This window comes from Pteropus medius, unplaced genomic scaffold (assembly GCF_902729225.1).
Source record: "Pteropus medius unplaced genomic scaffold, Ma_sr-lr_union100, whole genome shotgun sequence".
Lineage (NCBI taxonomy): Eukaryota > Metazoa > Chordata > Mammalia > Chiroptera > Pteropodidae > Pteropus > Pteropus medius.
The window spans coordinates 2,882,200-2,905,944 of record NW_024340693.1 but is presented as its reverse complement, the minus strand read 5'-3'; the positions used below and the strand labels follow the sequence as shown (position 1 = coordinate 2,905,944).

The following is a 23,745-nucleotide window of genomic DNA, read 5'->3' as shown; positions in this document are numbered from 1 at the left end:
TTTGGCCTTATACTACAATTCTTTAGAAATATGTATCTTGTAAAACAAGGCCAAGCTACGTGAAAAAACTCCCACTCGAAAATCCTATTCGAAACACTAACTCCTTGTTCACAGTCATCATTATAAAGGCAAAATTATAGGTTTCTTTCATACATCTTGGTTTTTGTTCACAAATGAGAACAAAGTCTGTGGTTATAATTTCTTATAAGTATTAACTAAACCGAAGACCAGTGACAAGTCTGTACTTAAGCTCAGAAAACCAGATAAACCTGATGGGCCCAAAATACTGTGTCTTTAAGCAATGCTTCCTTAGGGTACCTGTGACATTCCAACGGTGATTTCTTTCTCAAAAACTGTACTTACATTAAGAAGCCATTTTAGCACATAGGAAACTTCTATGGTTTGTAAGACCAATAAATCTTTTTTTGTTTAACAAAGCAATCGAATTTTACCGAAGGAAAATGACTTTGGAAGCTCCCATTTAGCTTATATTTTCACATAGTTGGGTAAACATCATTGTTTAAAAAATTCTGGCCTACTAGAAACCGAGTTCAAGTGAAGGATCGAATGAAGTAAATAATAAAGAATGTGGTAAAGTACCACCCTGTTTTGGTTTCTGCAGCTAAAGTTAGTAACAAAATTCTCAGTGCAGATAAATGTCATAGGAATAAATTAGAAAACTGAAATACTGAAGAAGCTGTGAAAAAGCCCAACATATGGGAATTTTAAATGATTTAGGGTGGTATTCCTATAACTTATACTATACAAAGAAATATGCTATACAAGTACCAATCGAAATTTATGATTCATATGTTTAATAATCACATATCTAAATGTCTTGTCGTGGGCAACCAGCCCAACTGCTAAATACAGACTTACTGATCATTGTCTTAATTCTTTTTCGATCTTATAACCGAGTGTCGCATTTAAAGGAGCAACCCGAGATAAATCTCACTTTCGAGCAGGACTAAACAAATAGATTTTTCTGGAAGGCCAACCACTTCTCATCAATCACCTGGCAGAAGGACCATCCCCACTAAAGATGCAAAACATACACATTTCATACCCCCAACACCCGTGTTCACCTTCTCCAACAGAACAACAGCCCTCATTTAAACTTTACCGGCTTGTAATAACGGCCCTTTGAGGGTGGATGAATTCAAAACACACGAGCAATACACCTCACCTTGTGTGAGCTGGGTCTGCTGTAATACAGAGGCTGTGCAGGGTGCTGCTGGCTGCTGCTCTGAGTTCCTGCTTCTCGGATGGGGTTTCCAGGCTGGGGTTTCCTTGGTCTAGCAACCGTTAAATCCACCCTTTCTCCACTAGCCTGGAGAAAACACGCACACATTACCACTGGTCGCTTATGATACTCGCTGTAAAAATCACAGGCGGTATAACGTCCGATGCACTAACGTTGCCCAGAGCCTCGCCTGGGCGTTGGCTACAATGGTGGAAAGGAGGGGCCTTCATTTCGTGGGTCAGTGTTTTAGAACTTCTGCAGCTGAAATACACACGCAGCTCTAGGACATGCCCTCCCCAACGCCACCTCCAAAATGACTGAGACAGAGCAGTCCGATTGCCCGGGCCCTCATCTCCCCATGATTTCTTGAAGGGTAACTTTGAATGCTTCTTTGCCCCCTTCAAGATTGGTCCTGGCGTTCAGAGGGAAAGAGCACAGGAAAGAAGACAGAAAGGAAGAACAGATTCGAAACTTGATTAAAATCTATGGTGACTTTTGAAATAAGTTTCGTGCTGGCTACTCTGGAAGTAATAATCAATGAAACTACGCACGCTTTGTCTCTGCTTGCTGTAAGTTTGAGTCAAGATAGGACATCCGTTTAAACGGTCCTGAAGAAAATGATTATGGAGGTCCTGTGTAACAAGATTAATATTTATATATATACTGTGTGTCTCTCTCTCACACACACGTCCTAAAGTATTACAGTAAATTATTTTAGATGTTTATGACTACCATTTTAACAGAAGTCCATTATTTATATACACATCTAGATTTTAAACATAGATTCACAGCTAGTATATTTTAAAAATACTTTACCTTACTTAATATCTACTCTGAGTTATTTTACCTTTGCTTTTACTGGACAGGCCTGATTTATTTGATGCTGACTTTTGGTAGGACCACCGTTTCCAATTTTATTATTATTCCTCTGGGAAAATACGACAGCCTGCTTTCCAGGAATTACGGTAGGAAGAAGGGGACTCCCCCACGACCGCTGTCGATAATGTCACGAAATCACTCCATTTTTAGTTCTTAAATAGGAAAATAAGTGAACCAACTTTAAGGCCTTTCTTATTAAAATCATCTGCTTATTCAAGCATTTTATTAAATAGTTTCAGACAAGTTCTTGGAAAAAAACTAAAAGAACAACAGCCAATATATGGCCAGATTTCCAAGACAGGGTGTGGGGACTTGATCTATAGGGTAAATACCACAGTAGGATATTTAAAATCCTGGTATTTACGATTCTGACACTTCAGATTATTAGAAGACACAGTGAAGTGGCAAGATGCTCCCTTTGTGACTTTATTTAAATGTACAGGATCATTTTCATTACTGCTTCATACCTCTTAACCACCAAATACTCCATAATCAGTCTTTCAACTTTACTGGAAAACCCGTTTACACAAACCTTAACCAGAAACCAATCCTTGACTTTTCGAGATTGCTTAAGAGACAAAATCCTGTGCGTGGGATGGAAGTGGGCATTTAGGCTTTAAATGATGGCTTTAGGTTAACTTTAAACAGACTTATAATGCTTTAAACACATATAATGCTTCAGGGTTTCAAACACAGCAGAAGAGTTTTGTTAAAGTCAATATTTTTTTAAACGCGGGATGCCCAAACGATGATACCCGTAATTCATAAATAAGGAGCGTGCCTTGTGCTGGGAGTAGAAATGGGTACGGTCTGATCTTTCTGGAGGGAAGTTCAGTAGTATTTTTTAAACTTGGAAACAAAACATAAGTTAGAGTACACAGATGCCTACTACGGAGCTATGCGAGATCATGATGTGAATGTATACTTATCTGCGTGGCAAGAAGTCTGACAAGACACAGCTGAGACCGGGAAAAAGTTACACACTCAGAATTTACAAGATGAGTGCATGTGTTAGGTACATGTGTAAACCTCTTCCTATTTATCTGTGGACATACACATAAAAACATTTGTAAGGATGTTCTCCAAAATATAAATGTTGACATCCTGGGGTATTTACAGGGAAAGTGATTCTGACTTCTTTATTTTCTGCATTTTATCTTCACGATTCTCCTTTTAAGACATGGAGTACATGTTATTTTTATAATCCAAAACAATAAGACTCTTGTTTTTGAAAATTGAGCAACTTCAGTTTTCTATAGTTTGGGAAAAATTATAGCCCAAAATATGACACAACTATTTAACTAGCTGGATTATAAAAACTCAAATATGCAATATACTATCATGAAAAATTTTAAATGTACTTTCTACCTGCGTATCTACATATTCTACATTTTGATAGAAATTTAGTAAAGATATTTACTTAGGAATTAAGAGTATTTTAACATCGCCTGAAATATATACAGTCAATCTACTTCTTTCCAGCTCACTGACCTGACGACTTCTCAGCTCATTAAGTCCGCTCAACTCTCCCGTTTCCTGTAACAAATCCCACAACTGGATGAACTTCCTTCCCCGGCCCCCGCCCCTCCCACCGATCCGACTCTTACAGGATAAACTTGGTTTTAGGGTGCAGCAGCTGGCCAGTGTCCACAGGTAATGGCCCGAACGCTGCCTCTGATGTCAAGGAATTTTGCGGCATCCAATTTCTTTAAACCTCAAATCTATGAACTGAGACCCAATAACTGAATGTCCTCTCAATGCGACATGGCTGTGTGTGTGTGTGTGCGTGTGTGCTCGCGCGCGTGTGCTTGTTCTCAATGCTATGGGGGACCAAAAAGTTAAAAAATAGAAGTAGAAGGGGACTGAGACTTGGGTTTTCTTATAGCTTTACATTTTCATTGTCACTGGATTCTGTATAGTGACATTTTTTTAGTGACGATCGACCTAAATTCCTGATGCTTAATTACATTAATGCTTGGTTTCCTTTACAGTGTTTTGTTGTGCTCACTTAGAAAAAACGCACGACATGTTTGTTTCCGCCCACACTGGGTTATAAGCCGTGGCGTGTGCTAGAACCTGAGGGTCTTCTCGGGATGGTTTTCTAATTGCTCCGTTTTAATGCTCTTACTGAAAAGATCGTTGTCTAATAACTGTCCTCACTTCACGGGGGTACGGGGAGGACAAATGTCATGATGGGTTTCAAATACCGTGAATTTCTTAAAAGGAAAAAAAAGGCACCGTAGAGATAACAGTTATCTTCTTAATAAAAGGTGACTTTCCCTATTGTTATGGATCCCGAAGTGAAGAAGGAAAGTTAAGAGACCGGGAAGGTCACAGCCTTGGTATTCACGGCTCCCGTTCTCACTTGTTAAATGTGGACACCCCCATCTGTTCTGTCGGGTAGTAGATGGAGCCTCGGGAGCAAACGAGAAAGGCATGTGATGCTACAGAGCCTTTCCTCCATAAACAGCCGGCCTCAAGTTCACGGAACACAGTGTTTAGAAAACACTACCTGTCAAGAATTTGCACTACCGTGGATTCTGAAGAATGGACATAGCCGTGCCTGATTTTCCAACGAAATACCAAGTATCTCCCGGATCATGTTACTGGCCAAAGGGAAACGAACACCGACATAGGGTAAAGAAGGCCAAGAAGCGTCTGGAATGACGTCTGAAGGGTTCACCTGAATGACCTGCGCGGCCAGCTCGGGGGTCCCGTGCTTCAGGTCATGGCCGTTGATGGCAAGCACGCGGTCGCTGCTGCTGAGCCTCCCGTCCTGGGCGGCCAGCCCCCCTTCCAACAGGTCGAGAATGAAAACGCCTGGCTCATCCGTCCTTCGCACGAGTTTGATGCCCAGCTGTTCTCCGGAGTCCCGCTTGTGAAGGACCACGTGGAAAACCTCTTCTCGGGGGGAGCTCCCTTCTGAATGGCTGTAGGCCCGGCTGCCGAAGCGCCGCTCGCGAAGCACGGTGAGCTGCAGCGTGCTGCAGGGCTGTGACAGGGCGGCTCGGGCGTAGTTGTGGGACACGTTGCTGATGTCGCAGTTGTTGACCTGGACAAAAGAATCATGACCAAAGGGTGACGATCTTTTTTTCATCTTCCCGTTTGTAGAAACGCTTACACATAACGTCTCCCAGAGAAACTAACCTCGTGAAAATGCTATGCGATCATCATTTACAAAGGAAACCACTCTAAAGACAACTTTAAAATACAGAGTTCCTAAAATTAACTTACGATGACTAGTATTAAGTAGAGAATTAGGAGCAAAGGCTTCAATGACAGTCTTGAATTTGCGTCCTTGGTTCTGCCCCGTACTAGCTGAATGACCTCAGGCAAACGACAGACCTCGTTCGAATGTTTCCTGCGAAATGTGTCACTACTGACTTCATAGATTGGGACGGGAATGAGCAGACAACATCGGCCTGTGAGGAGCGCTAATGAAATGTTAGCTCTCGTGGAACAGAAACCGAAGTTCTGTCGGATTACGGATTTGCTTTCCCAACTGAAAGGGACTTAAGCTAGAGAAAATAAACCGAGTTTTAGTTTAAGGAAGGTGACATACTCCAGGTACACCACCTCACTTTAGATCAGTGATTTTTACTTTAACGAAGGCAGATAATCATAACGTCATTCTCATTCTTTAGCGAACAAGTATAATATGTACCTAATACAATAAACGCAATTCAATACTCTCAGAACGCTTATGAACTAAACTATACCTTGAAATAAGTAGGGATGGATCTTTGGACATGTCACATCGCTAAGAAAACACACCCAGCTTCGGTTATTCAGCAAGTTAGAGGAAGAGATTCGCACGATTCTTAGTATTTATCACAAGCAGAGTTCTCTTCAACCGTCTGGGATGAAAGCGAAGGGGAACGAGCTTTCTCTACACGTCGGTTCTGGGTCAGGCGTTTGTGATCGCCTCAAATTCTTGCATTTGTTCACGCGAATCTCTGTCAAGCGAGGCCTCCCCCTCCTGTTTATCTAGGGCTGACAGTCTGAAACACCGCTAACTTGAATTTTGTTGATTTGGGCCTGTTGACATCTTTTTAAAATCTAGTCATCGAAATCATAGATGTCACACACAAACGTGCCCTCCTCCCAAGTTTGCGACGTCTATGCATTTGGCAGCCACCCAAGTCCTTGATAAGATGCTGAATAACGTAGAGTCAAGAAAAGAACTTCGAGGCGGCTTCTAAAAAACCAGCCTGACATGAATTCATTAGCCAATAACCATCGTTTCTAGCTATTCGGCTAAAAAGCTTCCTATCTCTAGGCTCACATTTTTCTACCTTAAATTTAAAAATATCACAAATGACTCTGTGAAACATCTGGCTGGAATCCAGATGCATGTGCAAATACGTAACCTCATGTCATTTGTGTGAAGTAGGATATGAAACATTGGACGATTAGAAAAAGATTTTTCCTTCACGAATGTGTGGTTGCCAGTGAAATTCAGAGAAAGTAGAGACCGAATAAAATACTGCTTCTAGATTTTGTAGAAATCGCATCAGCTAACTCTATCACATTTTTGGCTACATAGATTTTTGTACCGATGCAGTCAACACACGCCTGTAATTATTTTCCTTCAAAATCAAAATGCCTAGATCACTGTCGACTCAGATCAAATTGAAAATACCTATTCTTAATAATGCTCTAAAAGTCTTATTATTTCTAACAGTGATATTGATGCAATTCTTAACAATAAGTTTTTTCTTATTATTTCTAACAGTGATATTGATGCAATTCTTAACAATAAGCTTTTTCTTCAAAGTGCTCATAAGGCTGTCACTGGGAACGACCATAAATACTTCCCCACATCTGAGTTCCCAGAAGACATCTTTTCTCATACGCAAATATTCTCTCCCCTTTTAGAAGCTACCCATTCTTTTAGCTTCAATGATCATCCACTCTTGTATGATTCAAAGATCGAGGCCAGTATTCACATAGCTCAAGTCCTACGTGGTACAACTTTTGGCACCCTCATCCCCTCAGTCTCCACGGGCCCTCTCATAAAACGGCATGTCGTCCCAAGCTAGTTCTTTTTTGGGAATAGCTATTTCTTCTTAAAGAAGAAGGTGAGCGTCCCATCAGGGGTTAATGAAGAGCCGGACTGTTCGCGGAGGAGACTGCATTATGAGCCAACGAGAGATGGCCGTGAATTCTACCTTAAAATCTGTGACATGAATTATAAGTAACTAGTGCGACTCAGTCTGTCTTTTCTAGATTTTAGTAATCGGTGTAGAGAAGGCTAAGTCAATGATGGTAACAGATATGGGCAGTAAAAGTGGGCTACGGATAACGCCGATGGGGTAAGAATTTCAGCGTGGCTCTGACACAGCCAACCGTGGAGTCCCAGACAGGAAGTCTCGCTGGCCCAACGAGCCCAAGCACTCTGTGCTGAGTCCGCGTGGGACTGAGTTAAGCTAGGGAGAAGAAAAGAATACATTCCACGTGTATGGGGAAAGAGGAGAAATTACAGATAAATTCCGATCTGCTCTGCAGATAAAGACAGCAAAACTGACCTTCATATAATTCAGGATCTGCAGTCGCACCATTGTCTGAGTTTTAAGTTTACGAATAAGAACAAAAGGGAGCCAGTTAATAGGATTAAAGTTGCTACCTGAAGGATCTGGTCTCCAGCAAGAAGTCTTCCATCCCTGGCGATGACCCCGTCCCGGTAGACTTCCTGGATTACGATGTTTATCAGTGGCGTTTCGTTACCACCCACGATGCTAATTCCCAACTGAATATAAGGGTTGGAGCGGTGGATTTCAATTGTGGTGATTTCCCCTTCTGGTAAACTAGGTGGCTGCTGTGTGGCTGCCGAGATAAAAATGAGAGAGAGAACAACAGACGGAAAGAAAATCGATATTTTAGATTTCGATGTTCTGCAGGTAAATAAGTCATCTTGTGTTAATAAGTTATTAAGATGATTAATAACTAAGTAACACCACTGGAAAAGAGAATGATGAGAAATATCCGTCTGTTAAGATTATCTAAGCGTTTCCTCTTCTGGAGGTGATTAATCAATAATCGACAAATAGCGACTATGTATCAGATCACTGGGGACGACATAATGATCTGATAAAGACATGTTAAGAGAATGTCACCTGGTCCTAACGGATAAAAGTCTGAACCACGGAACAAATGCCAACACTGCACGGCAGTACAGAGGAGAGAGTCACTGCCCTGTGTGTCATCACGGTCAGCGCATCGAGCTCTAAGTAGTGGGTCTTGAACTTTAGGGGATGAAAAATAGTTATAGCTGCGACAGGGACAATTTGAAATCTGTAGTGAAATTTGCACTTTGTAAGACAAAGTCATATTGAAAAGTAAACACCCAGGGCCAGCTCGCGAAAGGGGTCTCACTCAGATCTAGGACTGCGGGCTTCGTGTTTGTCCCTAGTGGGGCGTCCGGTCAGACTGGCGGCCACCAGAGGATGCAAGAGTCGGAAGCGTGGCCTCGGACGCAGACACACAACCAGTGCTTTCCCGGCTGTACAAGTGGGACCGGCTACTCTAAGACTCAGTTTTCGACCCATAGAAAAAAAACAACTCATAATATGGTCACAAGCGTTTAATCGGTTACTACATGTCACGCGCTTGGCCCAGAGCCTGACACAGAGTAAGCACTAAATCTGAGGGGTCGCTGTTGTTCTTGATAGTACTGATTTCTCAGTCAAGAAGCAACACATCTGTGAACACACGAGAAGCACGTTAATGACAGAGAGATCACAGACTGCGACAGAAGAGGGTGCGCAGGGGTCGCCTCCCCCCGGGGTGAGGGTCACGTCCTGTTTCTAAAATGCAAACTGTTAGGATTGCGAATATGGTGAATTAGGTGGCGTGTGAATTGTATCTCAGTAAAAAGCACATGTTGAGAAAACGGTGGGGAGCAGCAGGAAGGAAGCGTCCGATTTGGGAACAGAGGTGACAAACAAAAGAGAGAGAGGTGAGCAGCACACACCGTCGGCAATGACGCTCTCCTCGAAGGCGGGGTTGTCCAGGCCGGGCGCCTCGGTCCACGCGGGCAGGGATGCCGAGGTCGGGGTCCGCTCGGCCGGCACCGTGCCCGCCCCCGAGCAGTCCGTCTCCGGTGAGAAGGTCCCCGGGAGATCTATTAGGGTGCTTCCGTTTTCATTCTCAATCTCCGGCTGAGTTTTACTAGTTTTCCTTCTCTCCAGGGCATCTCTGCGCTCGGAAGCTCCAGGACATCTAGAAAGAGAGCATCAGGCGGTTTCTAGATGGTTTGAAAGGAAGAAAAGTGACAATAGCTTGTACCACGAGCAAAGGATGGCAGTGGCTTCTGTGCAGAGAGCACCCGGAGGAACCCACGAGCAATGCGTAATTCTGACCTTACTCTCCACGCGAGCTAAAAAGTCTTACCCCTCCACACGGCAGCTTCGAAACAAGACGTCGGCACAGACGATGGTTTGGTATACAGCTCCAAGAATACTTGAGCGAAATATACGCACAGGGGTGTCGATGCTGTGAGAACTACTCTGAAATTCTGATTACATAACTGTTTTTTCCAGGTTACATGGCTTAATCACAAGAGTGGCAGTCAGGTCTTCTTCCTGAACAAGCCCTGTGCCCTGACTTGGACGATGAGTGCCACTCTGCCTCCCACGGCCAAGGTCACCTATGTACTCATCAGTGGGGGGCAATACGTGGGAAAGCAAGGCAAAGCCCCAAATAACGTTCCGATGGACATAGAAGGAGATTCAAAAACATACGTCTCCTAGTTTGCGAAATCGGAGTTGAAATGACGCTGGGTGAGCTGAAGAATATATTCCAAGTCCTCGGAAAACTTAGGCAAGCACCGAGGAACAACGCCTGTGACCTGCTCGTTTTTACTTATCTAAGCAAACAAGAAGGCAGACAGATGCTTGTTTAAACATGGAAACAAAGGTTTTATATCAGCGATGACGTCGAGGTGCCAGTTCTTTGCCATCTGACACTTCGACGCTCGACACAGTTCCCACAGGGGCCTGACGAATAATTCCGAAAGCTATCACTGGAAAAATTATGTTTGTCTAGTAAGCACGTTTAATTAGAAATGTTTTTAAAATATCTTATTCAGTCGAAAATTTGAGACAAAAAGTGGATCATAAAAATATTCGTGCCTAAAAAGGTGAAGATTAAATTCCCAAAATATATGTCATACACAAATACATGAGCAATGGCTGGTCTTCAATGGAAAACACGGACTAGGAATAGGAAATAAAGAGGAAAAGCAACAGAATGTGAACACCTGGGAATTAGCCTGGCGAACAACTGAAAAATCCTACAAACTAAATAACTACAAAGCTCATGTTGTAATCGTTAAACGTGCAAAAGCAAATGTCAAAAAGAAAACGGCCAGTTGTTAGGTAAAGAAACACACATCCTTAAATTCCCAATGGGACAGCAAATTGCTAACAGGAACTAAATAAAGCTATTTAAAAACGATATCATGCGAAAATATGAAAGAATGACCTTAGCCAGCGTTAAAGGTCACCCGTATTTAAACAAGATGGACCAGCTGAGTAGGCTGAAGCAGAATGACTAGACAAGAGGAGACGAGGAGAGAAAGACTTCAAAGTAACCAAGGGAGACAAGGGTGTCACCGAAGAAAAAGCGGCTGATGCCACACAAGGGGAAAACGAGGACCAAAAAGCGTTAGTTCCACTAGGCAATGAAAAGGTCATGGTGACCTCAGAGAGGATACTTTTGGGGATGAGGGCACAAGCCTGACTGTATGCCAGCATTTCTGCTAATGTAATACACCCATCGACAAAAATTGCTCAAAACACTAAAAATTACAGGGCTCGGGGGAAAGAGAGGCTTGGGAAAGCCCATTCGAAACCCGTGCGTCCGGTAATGGGAAATGGCTGCTAACGGGAATGGGGTTTCTTTTGGGGGTGTCGAAAACGTTCTGAAATGAGAGTGTGATGACGGTCGCATACTTCTGTGAACATACTAAAAATCGCTAAAGTGTGTGCGCTTTAAAAATAGGCAAATTTTATAGGAGGTAAAATAATAGCTGTATCTTAATAAAAATATATATATATTTTTTTAAAAAAAAGGACAGTAGGGGAACGAGTACATTGGGGCAGGTCGGGCAGAGAAAACTCATGAGCAGACAGCTCAGAGCTGTCATTCTCAAGTTTGTAAACTCAGAACTGAAAGAAAAAGGGGAGAAACCGACTTCTGTTGGGTGTCTAATTTGTGCCAGTCACTGTGTAAAAACCTTCATACACAGAATCTCACCGAACCCTCACGGCCACTCTGTTATCCCCACTTTACAGACGGGAAACTGGAAACTTAACTAAGGCAACGCTACGTAGCGATTAAGTCGCAGAGCCAGAATCCAAACACACTCGGGTCTGATTTCAAAGACGTCTACTCTTGCCAGGGATATGCTAAGTTAGTTCCTACAGTTCTTCTTCTAGGCCTTAGGAAAACATAAATGAAATTTATTCTGCACACTTGTCCCCGGGAACGCAATCATGAAATGTTACAACGAGAAAGGACTGAGTAATTACTAAAAAACAAACAAAATCACCAACAGAAAAAAAACATACACATCTGATTAAATGGAGCATTTACCAATAACAACACAAAGCGCAATTGGCACTGGGGGATGTAACTTGGATTATTCGAGCAGGTAACAGTGTAGCAGGAAGCCAGTGCAGAAGATATCAAAAAGGAATAAAAACAGAAAAGAAATGCATGTGACATTTAGTTGGATCAGCGTGGGAAGGCTCTCAGACAGTATTGCTGAGATAGTGAGCAGCCCTCAGGGCACTGGAGGCAGCGTGACCCGCCCCAGGCTGAGGGCTGTCCTCCTTGAGAGGGGTCTCTAGATGCACGTGTGTTTTTAAAATTTCTTAAATAAAACCAAATGGCTGTTGCAGCAGCCAGAGCCAAACTGAGGGACATTTTCTTTCCTGCTGAAGGTTACTCTTCCATTCCCATATTCCGGCTCTCCGTACGGAGGAAAAATTACATGAGAACTAACTGGATTTGTGATATAGTGGCATCATTCCCTGATGGGACAATGATTCACACTAGGAAACGAAGTGTAACAGAGCACACTACATCATTAGTCGCAGGTTAGCATTAGGGGAGGTGGCAGAAGTAAAAAAAAAACAAACAAAAAAAACCCAAATCAATGCATGGTACTTAATGACACTCGAAGAATATAAGCATCTTAGAAGCAAGGGAAATGATAAAAATAGTTATAGAGTAAAACATGGAAAAATCATTTCGAGCGACGACAGTGGAAACGGTAGGTGAAGGGTATCTGAAAAGCCACGTCTCCTAAGGCAACGTGAACCTTGACAGAAATGGTCAGACCCAACTATTTCTGGGCTCTGGAAATTAGCCAGCGTTCTGTAGGAATCCCGAGTGCATTTCATCAAGGAAGATGGCTGAAGCTCTGTAAAAGCAGAGAGCGCCGTGGCATTTGAACTTGCCCTGTTCCCACCCCCACCTCCCAGCTCCACAGCAGCCTGGAAGAGTGATGGCCCACAATCGCAGTGGAAAGAGGAGTCTGCTAAGCGTCGGAGAGGTGGGCTGCGGTGCCTCTGCAGCCCTGTTCCTAGAGAACTGTCACTAACTGACCTCTTGGTTCCCTGGAAGACCCCTCTCGCAAGGCTGTCTGTATTTAGCCTGACTCGGAGGTCACCCATGCAAACTAACTTTTCACTGAGACCATCTGTTGAAAAAAAAAAACCAAACAAACAAATCAGAGGCAACTGTTTAAGATTGGGGCTGCCTAAGGTGGGCAAAAGGCTAATGAAAAAGTTTAGAGAGAAAAGCTAGGGAAAGAAACGTTCACAGGGGTTCCGATGTGTCCAGGCTGCGTGCATGCACAGGAAATGACTGAGCAGGCATTGAACTCGCAGTTCCTGCTGACACTGACGCTCTGCGGAAGCAGGAAATGAAGGCTAAGGAGAGACTGTCAGCCGCCTGGGTGCCGAAGGTGTGCCCCACCATGCACAGAGAGCCCCTAGGAGAGACTGGGAAGTTTACCGGTTACAGGCATTCAAGGAATTCTCTGTCCAATCATTAGCTGACCAGTAAGCTGAGCAGAGATTCTGCAGAATTAGTTTAGAAAGGTCACTGAACAAATGACAAAAAGCAATAACAAATCCTGGAAAGTGAGAAGAATCTGATTTCCAGAGTTGCCATGTTATATTATTTAAACTGTCCAGTGTTCAATATAAAATTTTTAAAAAGTGAGTATGGCTCACACACAGGAAAAATAGCAGTCAACAGAAACCGTCCCCGAGGAAGCCCAGACATTGGCCTTAGCACTAGACAATGACTTAAATCGAGCATTATGTATATGTTCAAAAACAGAGGAAACCATGTCTAAAAAACTAAGGGAAAATATGAGAATGACGTTTCACCAAATAAAAATGTCAATAAAGAAATTATAATAAAGAAACAAATAGAAGTTCTGGATTTAAAAAGTACAATACATGAAAATGAAGAATTCGCAGCAGATTTGAACAGGCAGAAGAAAGAATGGGTGAACCCGAAGGTAGGTCAATTGAGGTTATGATTCTGAGCAATAGAAAGAAAAAGCAATAATTTCTTAAAAAATGGCTAGAACCTCAAGTTCCTGTGGGACACTATGAAAATATTAGGTATGCAGGAAGGGAGTCCCAAAAGGAGTCAGAGAGAAAGGGGCAGAAAGACTACGTGAGGACAAAATGACCACTATCTTCCCAAGTGTGACAAAATCTTGAAAGCAGCAAGAGAAGCATCCCATCACCTAGAGGTGACCCTCAGTAGACTGGCAGCTGGTTACTCTTCAGAACCATGGGAGCCAGAGGCCGTGGATGACATATTCAAACCGTTAAACACAACACAACTACCCCCACCAAAACCTCTCAACCAACAAGTCTGTATCCAGCAAAAAAATCCTTCGAAAACAGGAGAACCGAAGACATTTCCAGATAAACGAAGAAGAGTCTACTGCTGGCCGATCCGCCCTACAAAAAATAGTAAAAGAAGTTTGTCGGGCTGATAAGAGAGGACAGTAACTCGAATGCAGGTTCTCCAATCATAATTAATTCAAAATGGATGAGAAACAAATGTAAGAGCTACGACTATAAAAGGCTAAGAAGAAAACACAGGTGTAAATTTCCGTGACCTTGAATTTGGCAGCACTCCAAAAGAACAAGCAAACAAAGAAAGAATTGATAAACTGGACTTCATAAAAATCAAACCTGTTTAACCTTCATAGGACATAGGAAAGTAAAAGGTCAGCCTATGGAAGGAGAAAAAATACTTAAAGATCGTATATTTAATGAGAGTCCAGTAGGCAGAATATATAGAGAACGCTCACAACTTACAAAAGAGAAATCGTCCAGTATAAAAATGGGCGAATGATGCTGAGCATCTGTTTGTGTGCTCACTGGCCATTTAAATATCTTCTTTGGAGAAATGATCTATTCCAATCCTCTGCTCACTTAAACTTGACTTTTATTGAGTTGTAAGCATTCCGTATGTGTTCTGGATACTAGACTTTTAGCAGATACGCGATTTGCAAATGTGCATCTGCTTTTCACATTACAGATGAGAAAAGGGTGCCAGTAGGCGTAACTTCCCTCCAAGAGAAAATGCGAATTTAAGATAACAATCTTGCCTCGGCCCACCCTTACCCCGAATGGCTCCGAAACCATCTGATGAACTAGAAAAGCTCTCAGCATGGAAAACGGCTTCTTTAAAAGTTCTCTCTATGTTGTACAAACTTTTTACAATACTGTTAAACTGTTTTTTAAGAGGAAAAGAAAAATGGTTCTGAACCTTGCTGTAAACTAGGACATAAATGTTGTTTAATAACAACGACAAAATTTCCCATCCCCGTAAGCTTTCGACGTGAAATTGTTGGGGGGAGGCAGGGACGATGGGCAGAGCAGGCAGGGTGGGGTGGGAGTGGGGGTGTCCATGGTGCTGGGCAGAAATGCACAAAGCAATTTCTAAAATGTTATACGCTACTTCTTAAAAGCTTTATTTCTTCTTTCGAAGTTGAGCGTTCTCATGTCTTTTAAAATTCTTCATTGCTTTACTAATATATCATCGGTTGATAACTACTAATTGCATTTATAACACATTCGTCTTTCATAAACTCTTTACTCTGAGCTGCAGGAGGAACCTCGGCTGTTCTCACCCTGAAGCAGAGTTCTTAAGAGCAGAATTTTCATTCAAACAGGGAAGGTAACTTTCAACTCACAATTACCAGATTCACGCAAACTACTCCCAATGCTGTATTTCTACTAACGATGTAAAGATTTCCGAATCCTACGAATCCAGGAACAAAGGCAAAGTAGTCATATTACTGTTGCTGGTGCTAAAATTCTAGAGATTTCGATGAAACATACCAGTGTCTAACGAACGAGTGACACTGTGTACAGAGACGCCCAGTTGTAAAGACCGTATTGTGTCTACGATATCACTTGTTGCTAGTTTGTGTTGGTTTTAAAACTGCAGACACTTTACCTCCTCCCGTCACAAAGTGAAGCCTCTGCCCCCTCGCCCGGAATCTCAGTGGACTGCTTCACGCACAGTAACGGCCTGAGGGATGCTATGTGACTTCGAGGTCACACAAGACCACGTGGCTTCTGAAGAACACTGAGTGCCATGTAAGAACTTTAAATACCCGGAGGCCACCGTGCTGGCGCGGCCACTGTCAGGCTCTCCGGCCGAGCCCACGCCTCAAGTTCTCTTCATCATGGTGCCAGACGTGGGAATAAAGAAGCCATTTTGGAAATGGTTGTCCAGTTCCGGCTGCTGTAGTTCCCGGGTTTCAGTTCTTTTCAGCTGTGGCCCACACGTCACCTGACAGAGACAAGCGTCCTTGCCGTGCCCTGTCTGAATCCCTCACTCACGGAATTTATGAGCGGAATCAAATGCTTGTTTCATGTCACTATATTTGGGGCAGTTAGTTTCTCAGTAATGGATAACCAGAACACAGGTTAACAATTTAATTGAACAAATATTAGGTGAGTGTCACCTTTGGGCAAGGAAATTCAAAGACGGGTAAATACATGGTTCTGGCCCCCAAAGAATTTACGACCCAGCAGTAGATTCCAACCCGCTATCAGCTCGCAGAGTTCTTAACAGCCAGAACGGCGTCTGGCACATCGTAGGTAATAAATATTGGCTGAATGGACAAATGAACTACATACTGTTTAGGGCTGAGTATTGGACAATAAACATCTCTACCTGAATTTCAACATTTTTAATGGAGAGACTAGAGAAAGGTCAGGCTGTTCATCATACATCTGTTCAAATGGGATATAAATATCCTATTTTATAATTTACCTTTTTATCTTTCATAATCAATAGTTACTCTTAGCTATTTATATCAATCGAGTCACTTACTTTTTCAAATCATTCACATTTTTTAATGCCTTTCACAATATAGGCCTAAGACACTTTGGAAATGATTAAATTAGTAGCTCGAATATTAATGAGCACGTTTAAAAATGGAATTTTCAGCTAGACATAATTGCTTAGCCTTTATAGACCTATAAATGAAAGGATGTTGTGTAATTTCTAGGTTTTTACATCATCAACCTAAATAGCTTGATAGAAAATACTGGAACTTCATCTGCACACAGGCACACGTCAGAGACACTGCGGTTCAGTTCCAGACCATGGCAATGGAGCGAGCCTCGTAATAAAGTAGGTTGTAATATTTTTGCTGGTGGAGGGTCTTGCTTTCAATTTGTACAAAAAAAAACCCAAAAATACCCCCCAAAACCAAACCCTCTCCCGCCAAAGAAACTCAACATCTGTAAAGCACAATAAAGCGAAGCACAATAAAACCAGTTATACTTGTATTAAATTCTCCTATTATTTTAGTTAAGTGAATATTCCTAAAAACTTGTGAAAATTTTAATTCACTGCTATCAAAATAATTAATAACTGAATTGGGACTCTGTTCAGCTCCTCTAACATCCCGTAACTGATGTTCGTAAAAGAAATCTATCCCCTAAAAAGAACGGTTCTACTGAGAGAAATAAGAAAACCTACAATATTCTTCGTCGCCCGTCGTAACTGGGCCTGACCGAGGCCAGCACGTTCAGAGTTCGCTGTCGGCTTCCAGGTCTCTGCCACCGCGTTCAGAGTCTATGCCTGCTGGTGGCCGAGAGGCAGAGACCTGAGGCCACGTGCCTTTTCAGAAGTCTATATATCCATCCTGCACTTTCTCTTAGCTCTTATTTTTATACAATTTCTCTGTAAATCTTCATGTTTCTTTTAATAACACGTTCTTTCTCACTTATCTTAATCACGTCTGATTAGTACACTCATTTGATCACACTGACACTCAGTGTTACGACACGCATGCTCGTGTGAGTATGAAACTCTTCCTATCACGTAGCAGTGGAGAGCATGGCTCAAGCTGTGGTAAGGTCAGCGTGGTGTCCTAGAATGGCGAAAGAGAATACTGATGCTTAAGTCTAACTACGCCTTGAACTGGCTCTAAATCTTTGACTTGGTTTCCTGATTTGTAAAGTGAGGGGATTAGATTAGATAATCTCCTCTTATTCTATGATCTCACGTGTGAGTAAAATGGCAAGCTGTTCTACACCTTGTCATTGATATATATATAAAATACGTGTAAGTATAATAAACTTAGTGTTATTTCTAAGTCTAATATATTGTACTATGCATTGTTTCACAATCAAAATTACTCCGGCTTTTTTTAAGAGAATTTTTCTAAGAGTTTATTTGAGCCAAATTGATGACACATGCAAAATGACTCTCGCTTTACACAAGTGGTTTAACTTTGAAATTTAGAAATATATGTCTTTATTTCTGTCATTTTATGTGATCCTACCTACTTGGCATGAGATGTATTTTAATCCTTCCTAAGGGTGTCAAAAATTTTAAAGATCGAGAATTTTACGAAAGTCAAATGATAAAACTCACTAAGCAATCAGCAAACTAAATTACTGAAGTTTTAAAAAGCCTTTGTTAGTAGAACAAAATAACCACTAAATGTTTAAAGTTTCCACACCCCTAGTTCTTGTTCAGTCTCATACCTGAACACGGCCTTTATATCAGCAAATAAAATCATATATACTCGTTTTCCCCGTTTCAACAAAATCATCACTTTTATTGGCTACAAAATATCCCATGAGTTGCTACACTATCATACTTTTAACTCTTCCCCTACCGTTAATTAGATGGACTCCAATTTACTGAACTGTGCACAATGTTGCAGTGAATGTCTGTATATACAATTTTTCCTTCTTTGGGGTTATGTTCTTAGGATAAGCTAATGAAAGCGTGTTTGCATCATCGGTTTTTGAAACAAAGTGTCAAACTGCCTTGCAAAAAGGGTCTATCATTTTAGAGTCTACCATGTTTCCGTACTTGTGTTTTTGATATATTTTAATAAAGCTAAACGCTATACCGTACGACTTATTTATTTATTGTATGTCCAGTTTTTGTTTGTTTGAACACCTTTTACTTCTCTTTCCTGCAAGTTTTTTGCTTACCTGTTTTTAAGATGTGCCTCCAGGTCACAGCGCTGCATTACATCTTGGCACACTGAAGAAAACGGACATGACACTAATAATTTGTCCAGAAGTTTGTGAACTAGAATACTAGACTTCTTACACAACTTAAAGTGAAGTCTTTTGCGGTCCAAGGGACAGAAGTCCTTCTCTTGTAAGAAGTTTCGGAGGCACTTGCAGCAGAATGTGTGTCCACAGGGGGTATCTAGTGGCTGCAGCAGAGGCTGAAGGCATATGTGGCAGACTAGGTCGTCGTCCACTTCGTCCTGGTAATTGTATAAGTGGTTTTCCCTCGTCCAGTGCTGCTGGCCACATTCGAAGCACAGGGGGTTGAAGGAGGAGGAGGAGGTCTGTTCCACAGACACCATCTCGTCACTTGTTGTTCCCATTTTGAAGCAGTTTCTGGATTTTCACACGTTCGACTCCCACTTCCGGTTGGGTTCCCGTCACTAGACAGTGATGTATCGGACTAAAACGAACCAAAAAAAAAAAAGAAAAGTAATTAATATCCATCGAGAGAGGCTACAAGCATCAACACATCGTTACCGGTTAACATCTTTTTTTAGTAAAAAAATTAAAATTTAGATCAGGTAATAAATTAGTCATAAAAACATCAATGTGAAATTAACTAATTTGCTAGTTGGCTAAGAATGACTTACACTGCCAAGTTTGCAGTAAAAAAAGAAACTGTGATTAAAAGGAAAGATGCCATATATTATATGGTGTCACATAAGAAACAACCAATTTGTTTTACTGACTGAAATCCCAATAACTCACTGCTCAATGGCTGTTTTAGAACCAATTAATGTACATAGTATGCTAATAATGCAATTTGAGGTACAGTACCTAACACATTTGCACCGGCAATCCCAGTCATGGTTCTTTGTCTCTGACTGATTTTATGCATTTATGGGACTAAACCAAAATTGTATCTTCGAAATGTAGTCTCAAGGATAATTTGGTGTGTTAAAAAAAAAAAAATGACCTTTGCTCTGCACTGTTTGGAGAGAAATGGATTTCAAAAGATGTATACTTTAAATATTCTCTTTATGTATAACAGATTACAGGAAGATAGATCTGCATAACGTATATAAATAACATCTGTGCAAACTCCATAAAATATAATACTATTTTATGCCATCGAGAGAAAAAAACCTGCTCTAATTCAATTAAACAGATAAGACCTGCTATCAGTTTCAATTCTGGCTCGTATTATTCCATGCTTCCATTTGTTTGGGCTTACTCAGAGCAGCCGTGTGTGCGTGCGTGTGTGCGTGCGTGTGTGCGTGTGTGCGTGTGTGTGTGTCCTCTCCAACACAAGACTCTTACAGCAGCCTACCCCACCCCAGTTTAGTGCAGGCCCACCAAGGAACGCCCCCTGCAGATAAGGTTCCCACACTCCTGCTGCCGCATCACCAGGGGTTAAAAAGTCAGCTCTAAAGGCAGCAGCTGTCTGCACTCATTCTTCTGTAAATATTTACGGTATCTAGTATGTGCCAAGCACCGAGCAAGGGCAGATGAGGGGTAGGGAGAGGACGGTTAAGGAAATCCATTATTAAAATGCAGTGTGATGAGTTCTCTGGAGAAGGTGATGCGCAGGATGCATTGTGAATACAGAGAAAGACGAGGAGAGCTGGCATCTATCTAACTCAGTTTGGCTTTGTGGCCGGAAATACTTTCAAAAGGAGAAAAAATACAGACTGCTGAGTTGTGACAGGAAACACAAGCCAGAGAGAAAAACGGACAAGGGCATCTCAATGCTAAGTCACAGGAACCTGAAGGGGGCTCGGGGAAGAAAATGTACTTGGGGCTGGGAAATTAGAGGACTCAGCGTCCCCGCCCCAAAGACAGAGAGGTAGGATCCCACGTTAACGCTGCCAGCGTTTGCTTCAATAATAACAGTCTCCTCTCGTCGCATATATGTATTTGCTATTTTATTTACTTGGCATATTTAACAGAAAAACAACATGAACATTTTAACAGCTTTAACAAGAACTGCCATGAACTACGATGGGGGTGGGAGGGCCAGGATTCGGATGGAATGACCTCAGGTTAATTGTGTGGTTTTAGAAACTGCTTAATAAAATGACAGGAAGAATGTGGACTATCAGCAGCAACGGTAAGAGAGCAAACATTCCTTCTATTTTGTAACTCCTGGGGCTTATTCTTTACCCTCTGAGCGTTGGAACCTTTTCAAGGTCAGGGGCAAGGTATGTAAGATCAAGGAGAGAAACACCGTTTAGCTCTGGCAGACTGCTGCTTCAACCCAGGTACGTCGACACAGAAGGCCCACGGATGCTTGCTTTCTGCACATTCAGGAAAGAAAGTTCACATGCCCTCTGCTCTCCTTTGTGACAGTGGTTATTCTAATTTTTCCTTTCCTCAAGAAAATATACTGCAATTCTAGCCGCCCACATAATGACTAGGAAAGCATTTCTCCTAAGACTATTATGTTTTAGCTCTTTTTTCGATCTCTAAATAACTTTCAGTTCTTTGGTTATTTTCATTTTATCACAAAATCTTTTCAAGAGGAAAAAAAACATGTTCCCACTTTAAATACCCAATCATTGCATATCGCCAGCCCCGAAATACTTCTGTTACCACGAAACAGAGGAAAACTTATCATGGGCAGAGCATGTGCGTATTAATGCTGATTGAGGGGCTGCGAGACCAGACCACATTAGCAGTCACTCGGCAGCCAGGCTGTGAGGGTTCAGATCCTCGTCCTGGCACTTACTGGCTTTGTGACCTTACTAAATGTATTTCTTTCCCATATGTGAATTGGGGGTAAATACAGTGCCTATCTCAAAGGGTCGATATAAGGAATAAATAAGCACGTGTGTGTGTGTGTGTGTATATATATATATATGTGTGTGTGTATACATAAATACGCACATCTTCAAACATCGCCTGACACATGGTAGATGCTCTAGAAGCGTTGGCTATTATCACTATTGCTAAAGGAAAGAAACGAAAGTTTAGACAGATTTTAATTTGCCCAAAGCCATGCATTATAATCGCTTGGTAAGAGAAGGTAAATGAGTTCCCTCCTGCTTCACATTAGCCTGGCGGTGAATGACGTAATTGCAGGACAGAGGCGGGAATCCCCTGGAGGCCTCGCTGTGTGAGCTTCGTAAGGACAGGGGGAGCGGGCCCTGCTCCTCCGAGCCCCGATCCCGTTTCTTTATTCTCGACCCGGGTGGATGAGTTTATTTCTCCTGTGTGTGAGCCCACTGTGACACTGTACACTACTCGCTCACACCGTTGTCCCTCCCCAGACTATGAGCTCTCTAAGCTGGACGTCCCACAGGGGAGAAGCTCAATAAATGCTGAATGACCGCCGGGTGACAACACGCTTGCTCACTCTTGGTTAGTTTAGGTGACCAGAAATACGTCTATGTAAACAGGAGGATCTGCCCACGTTTACACGATTCTGATTTCGGATATTCTATAAGCACAGTTTGAAATATTAAAATACAGGTTAAATACATAATTGCCTTAAATATTTCCCCAAATATACAATGTAGCACAGTGTGTATGTTTACAAACTACATTATCCGTTTATCTAATATTCCGGGAAGAGTGAAGAGACAGAAACTATTAAATTGGCTGGGAATATTACGACACATTTTAAATAATGTCTTGGAAAGGAGCCAGAGCAATGGAAAGGGAGTTAGAAGACACAGTTTACCACCGACGCCGTCAGGATTTACGGGCCCGCTCTTGCTGATCTGTAGCACGAGAACATCGAGACTTTCAGAGAGAGTTATGGTTTCACCACTGATTGGCCCACTCCGAAACTGTATGTCCTTCGGGTCATTTCTCTTGACGTCACTTCTGATCCAGGTGGAAGGGTCCTAACGGCCCCAACCTAGGAGATCCAGTGCAGGGAAAAACGACAGCGAGCCCAGCATTATCACCGACGCACGGTGAGGCGGGAAACGGCTTTGAGTCCTCGAGGCCAAGAGTCTAAGGACATCCTCTCCTCTCGTGTCCTCCCGCCAGCTCCTGCTCGCTCCTTCCGTGGCAGCTCAAACCCTGGCGGCCCCCTCCTCCCCGGGCACGCCTCCCCGCCCGGAGGCTCCTGTCGCTCTCGCACACACCTACATCCCACAGTGGCTACATCTGCCGGCTTGTCACCATCTTCTCATCTCTCTGAGGGCAAAGACATCGGTGTCTTCTTTACCTCTTGCATCCCCAGTTCTTGGCACATATTATGCACTAAAAAAAATTTGTTCTCAGGCTCCTGTGTGAGCCTGAAACGTAGAAGAGTTCTGAAACACATAATATAATTATAGAAACGTGTAAGAGAAAAGCAAGCACACTTATCTGCGGCCCTGCAAAGCAATCAAAACACTGGACCTTGCCCTTTCATTGCAAACAAAGAATAACATATCACTCTCTTTAATCTTCAGAAGTCTGAGGGGGAAAAGTTTCTTTTTTTTTTTTTTACTTGATATCAACACAAGAAAATTTTGATTATATATTACAAATCAGCTTTGATAGCTGCCTTTGCCTCAAGCAGTGGTTGTCAAACTTTTACAGCTAAGGGTCCCTTTATCCACTCTGGACAAGCTCAGCATTTCTTAAAAAGTAACACGCAACCTAGCAACCAAACTCCTGAGCGTTCGCCCCACAGGGATGAAAACCGATGTTCGCAGGAAAACCTGTACAGGCTTCACTGAAATACCCCAAATTAGAATCAATCCAGATCGTCCTATAACAGGTGAACAGTTACAGAACTATGGCACATCCATACCATGAAATACTACTCAGCAGCGAAAAGGAACAAACCACGGATAAACAGAACAATTTGCCCAAATCTCCAAAGAATTACGCTGAGTGGAAAATGCCAATTCTAAAGGGCTGTATACTGCATTATTCCATTTATATAACATACTCGAAATGACGATGCAATTAATTCATTAAAATGCTTTAAATATTCATTTGTTAATAAAACTACAAACTCATGTTAACATTTCTATTAAAAAAAAAACTTTTTTAAAATAAAAAATATAATGAGAAAGAGAGGCCCTGTTCTACATTTTTGCAAATCTAGAGCCTCAAATCCGTTTCTGGTATCCTCTAAAA

The 23,745-nt window shown here is 42.1% G+C and overlaps 1 protein-coding gene across 3 annotated transcripts in view; it reads right to left on the bottom strand.

Annotated features, from left to right (window-relative positions):
* LNX2 (ligand of numb-protein X 2) overlaps window positions 1-23,745 on the bottom strand; it is a 54,403-nt gene that overhangs the window by 15,217 nt on the left and 15,441 nt on the right. For 2 of the 3 annotated variants that reach the window (XM_039862848.1, XM_039862829.1), the window contains exons 2-6: window positions 18,637-19,123; window positions 9,096-9,343; window positions 7,749-7,948; window positions 4,806-5,174; window positions 1,187-1,330 (exon numbers count right to left, since the gene is read on the bottom strand). In XM_039862848.1, the coding sequence (XP_039718782.1) occupies window positions 1,187-1,330; window positions 4,806-5,174; window positions 7,749-7,948; window positions 9,096-9,343; window positions 18,637-19,043 (1,368 nt within the window). In that variant the 5' untranslated portion in view covers window positions 19,044-19,123. Of the gene's footprint in view, window positions 1-1,186; window positions 1,331-4,805; window positions 5,175-7,748; window positions 7,949-9,095; window positions 9,344-18,636; window positions 19,124-22,757; window positions 22,908-23,745 lie in introns of those variants that run through there. The other variant, XM_039862838.1, reaches the window with a different exon arrangement.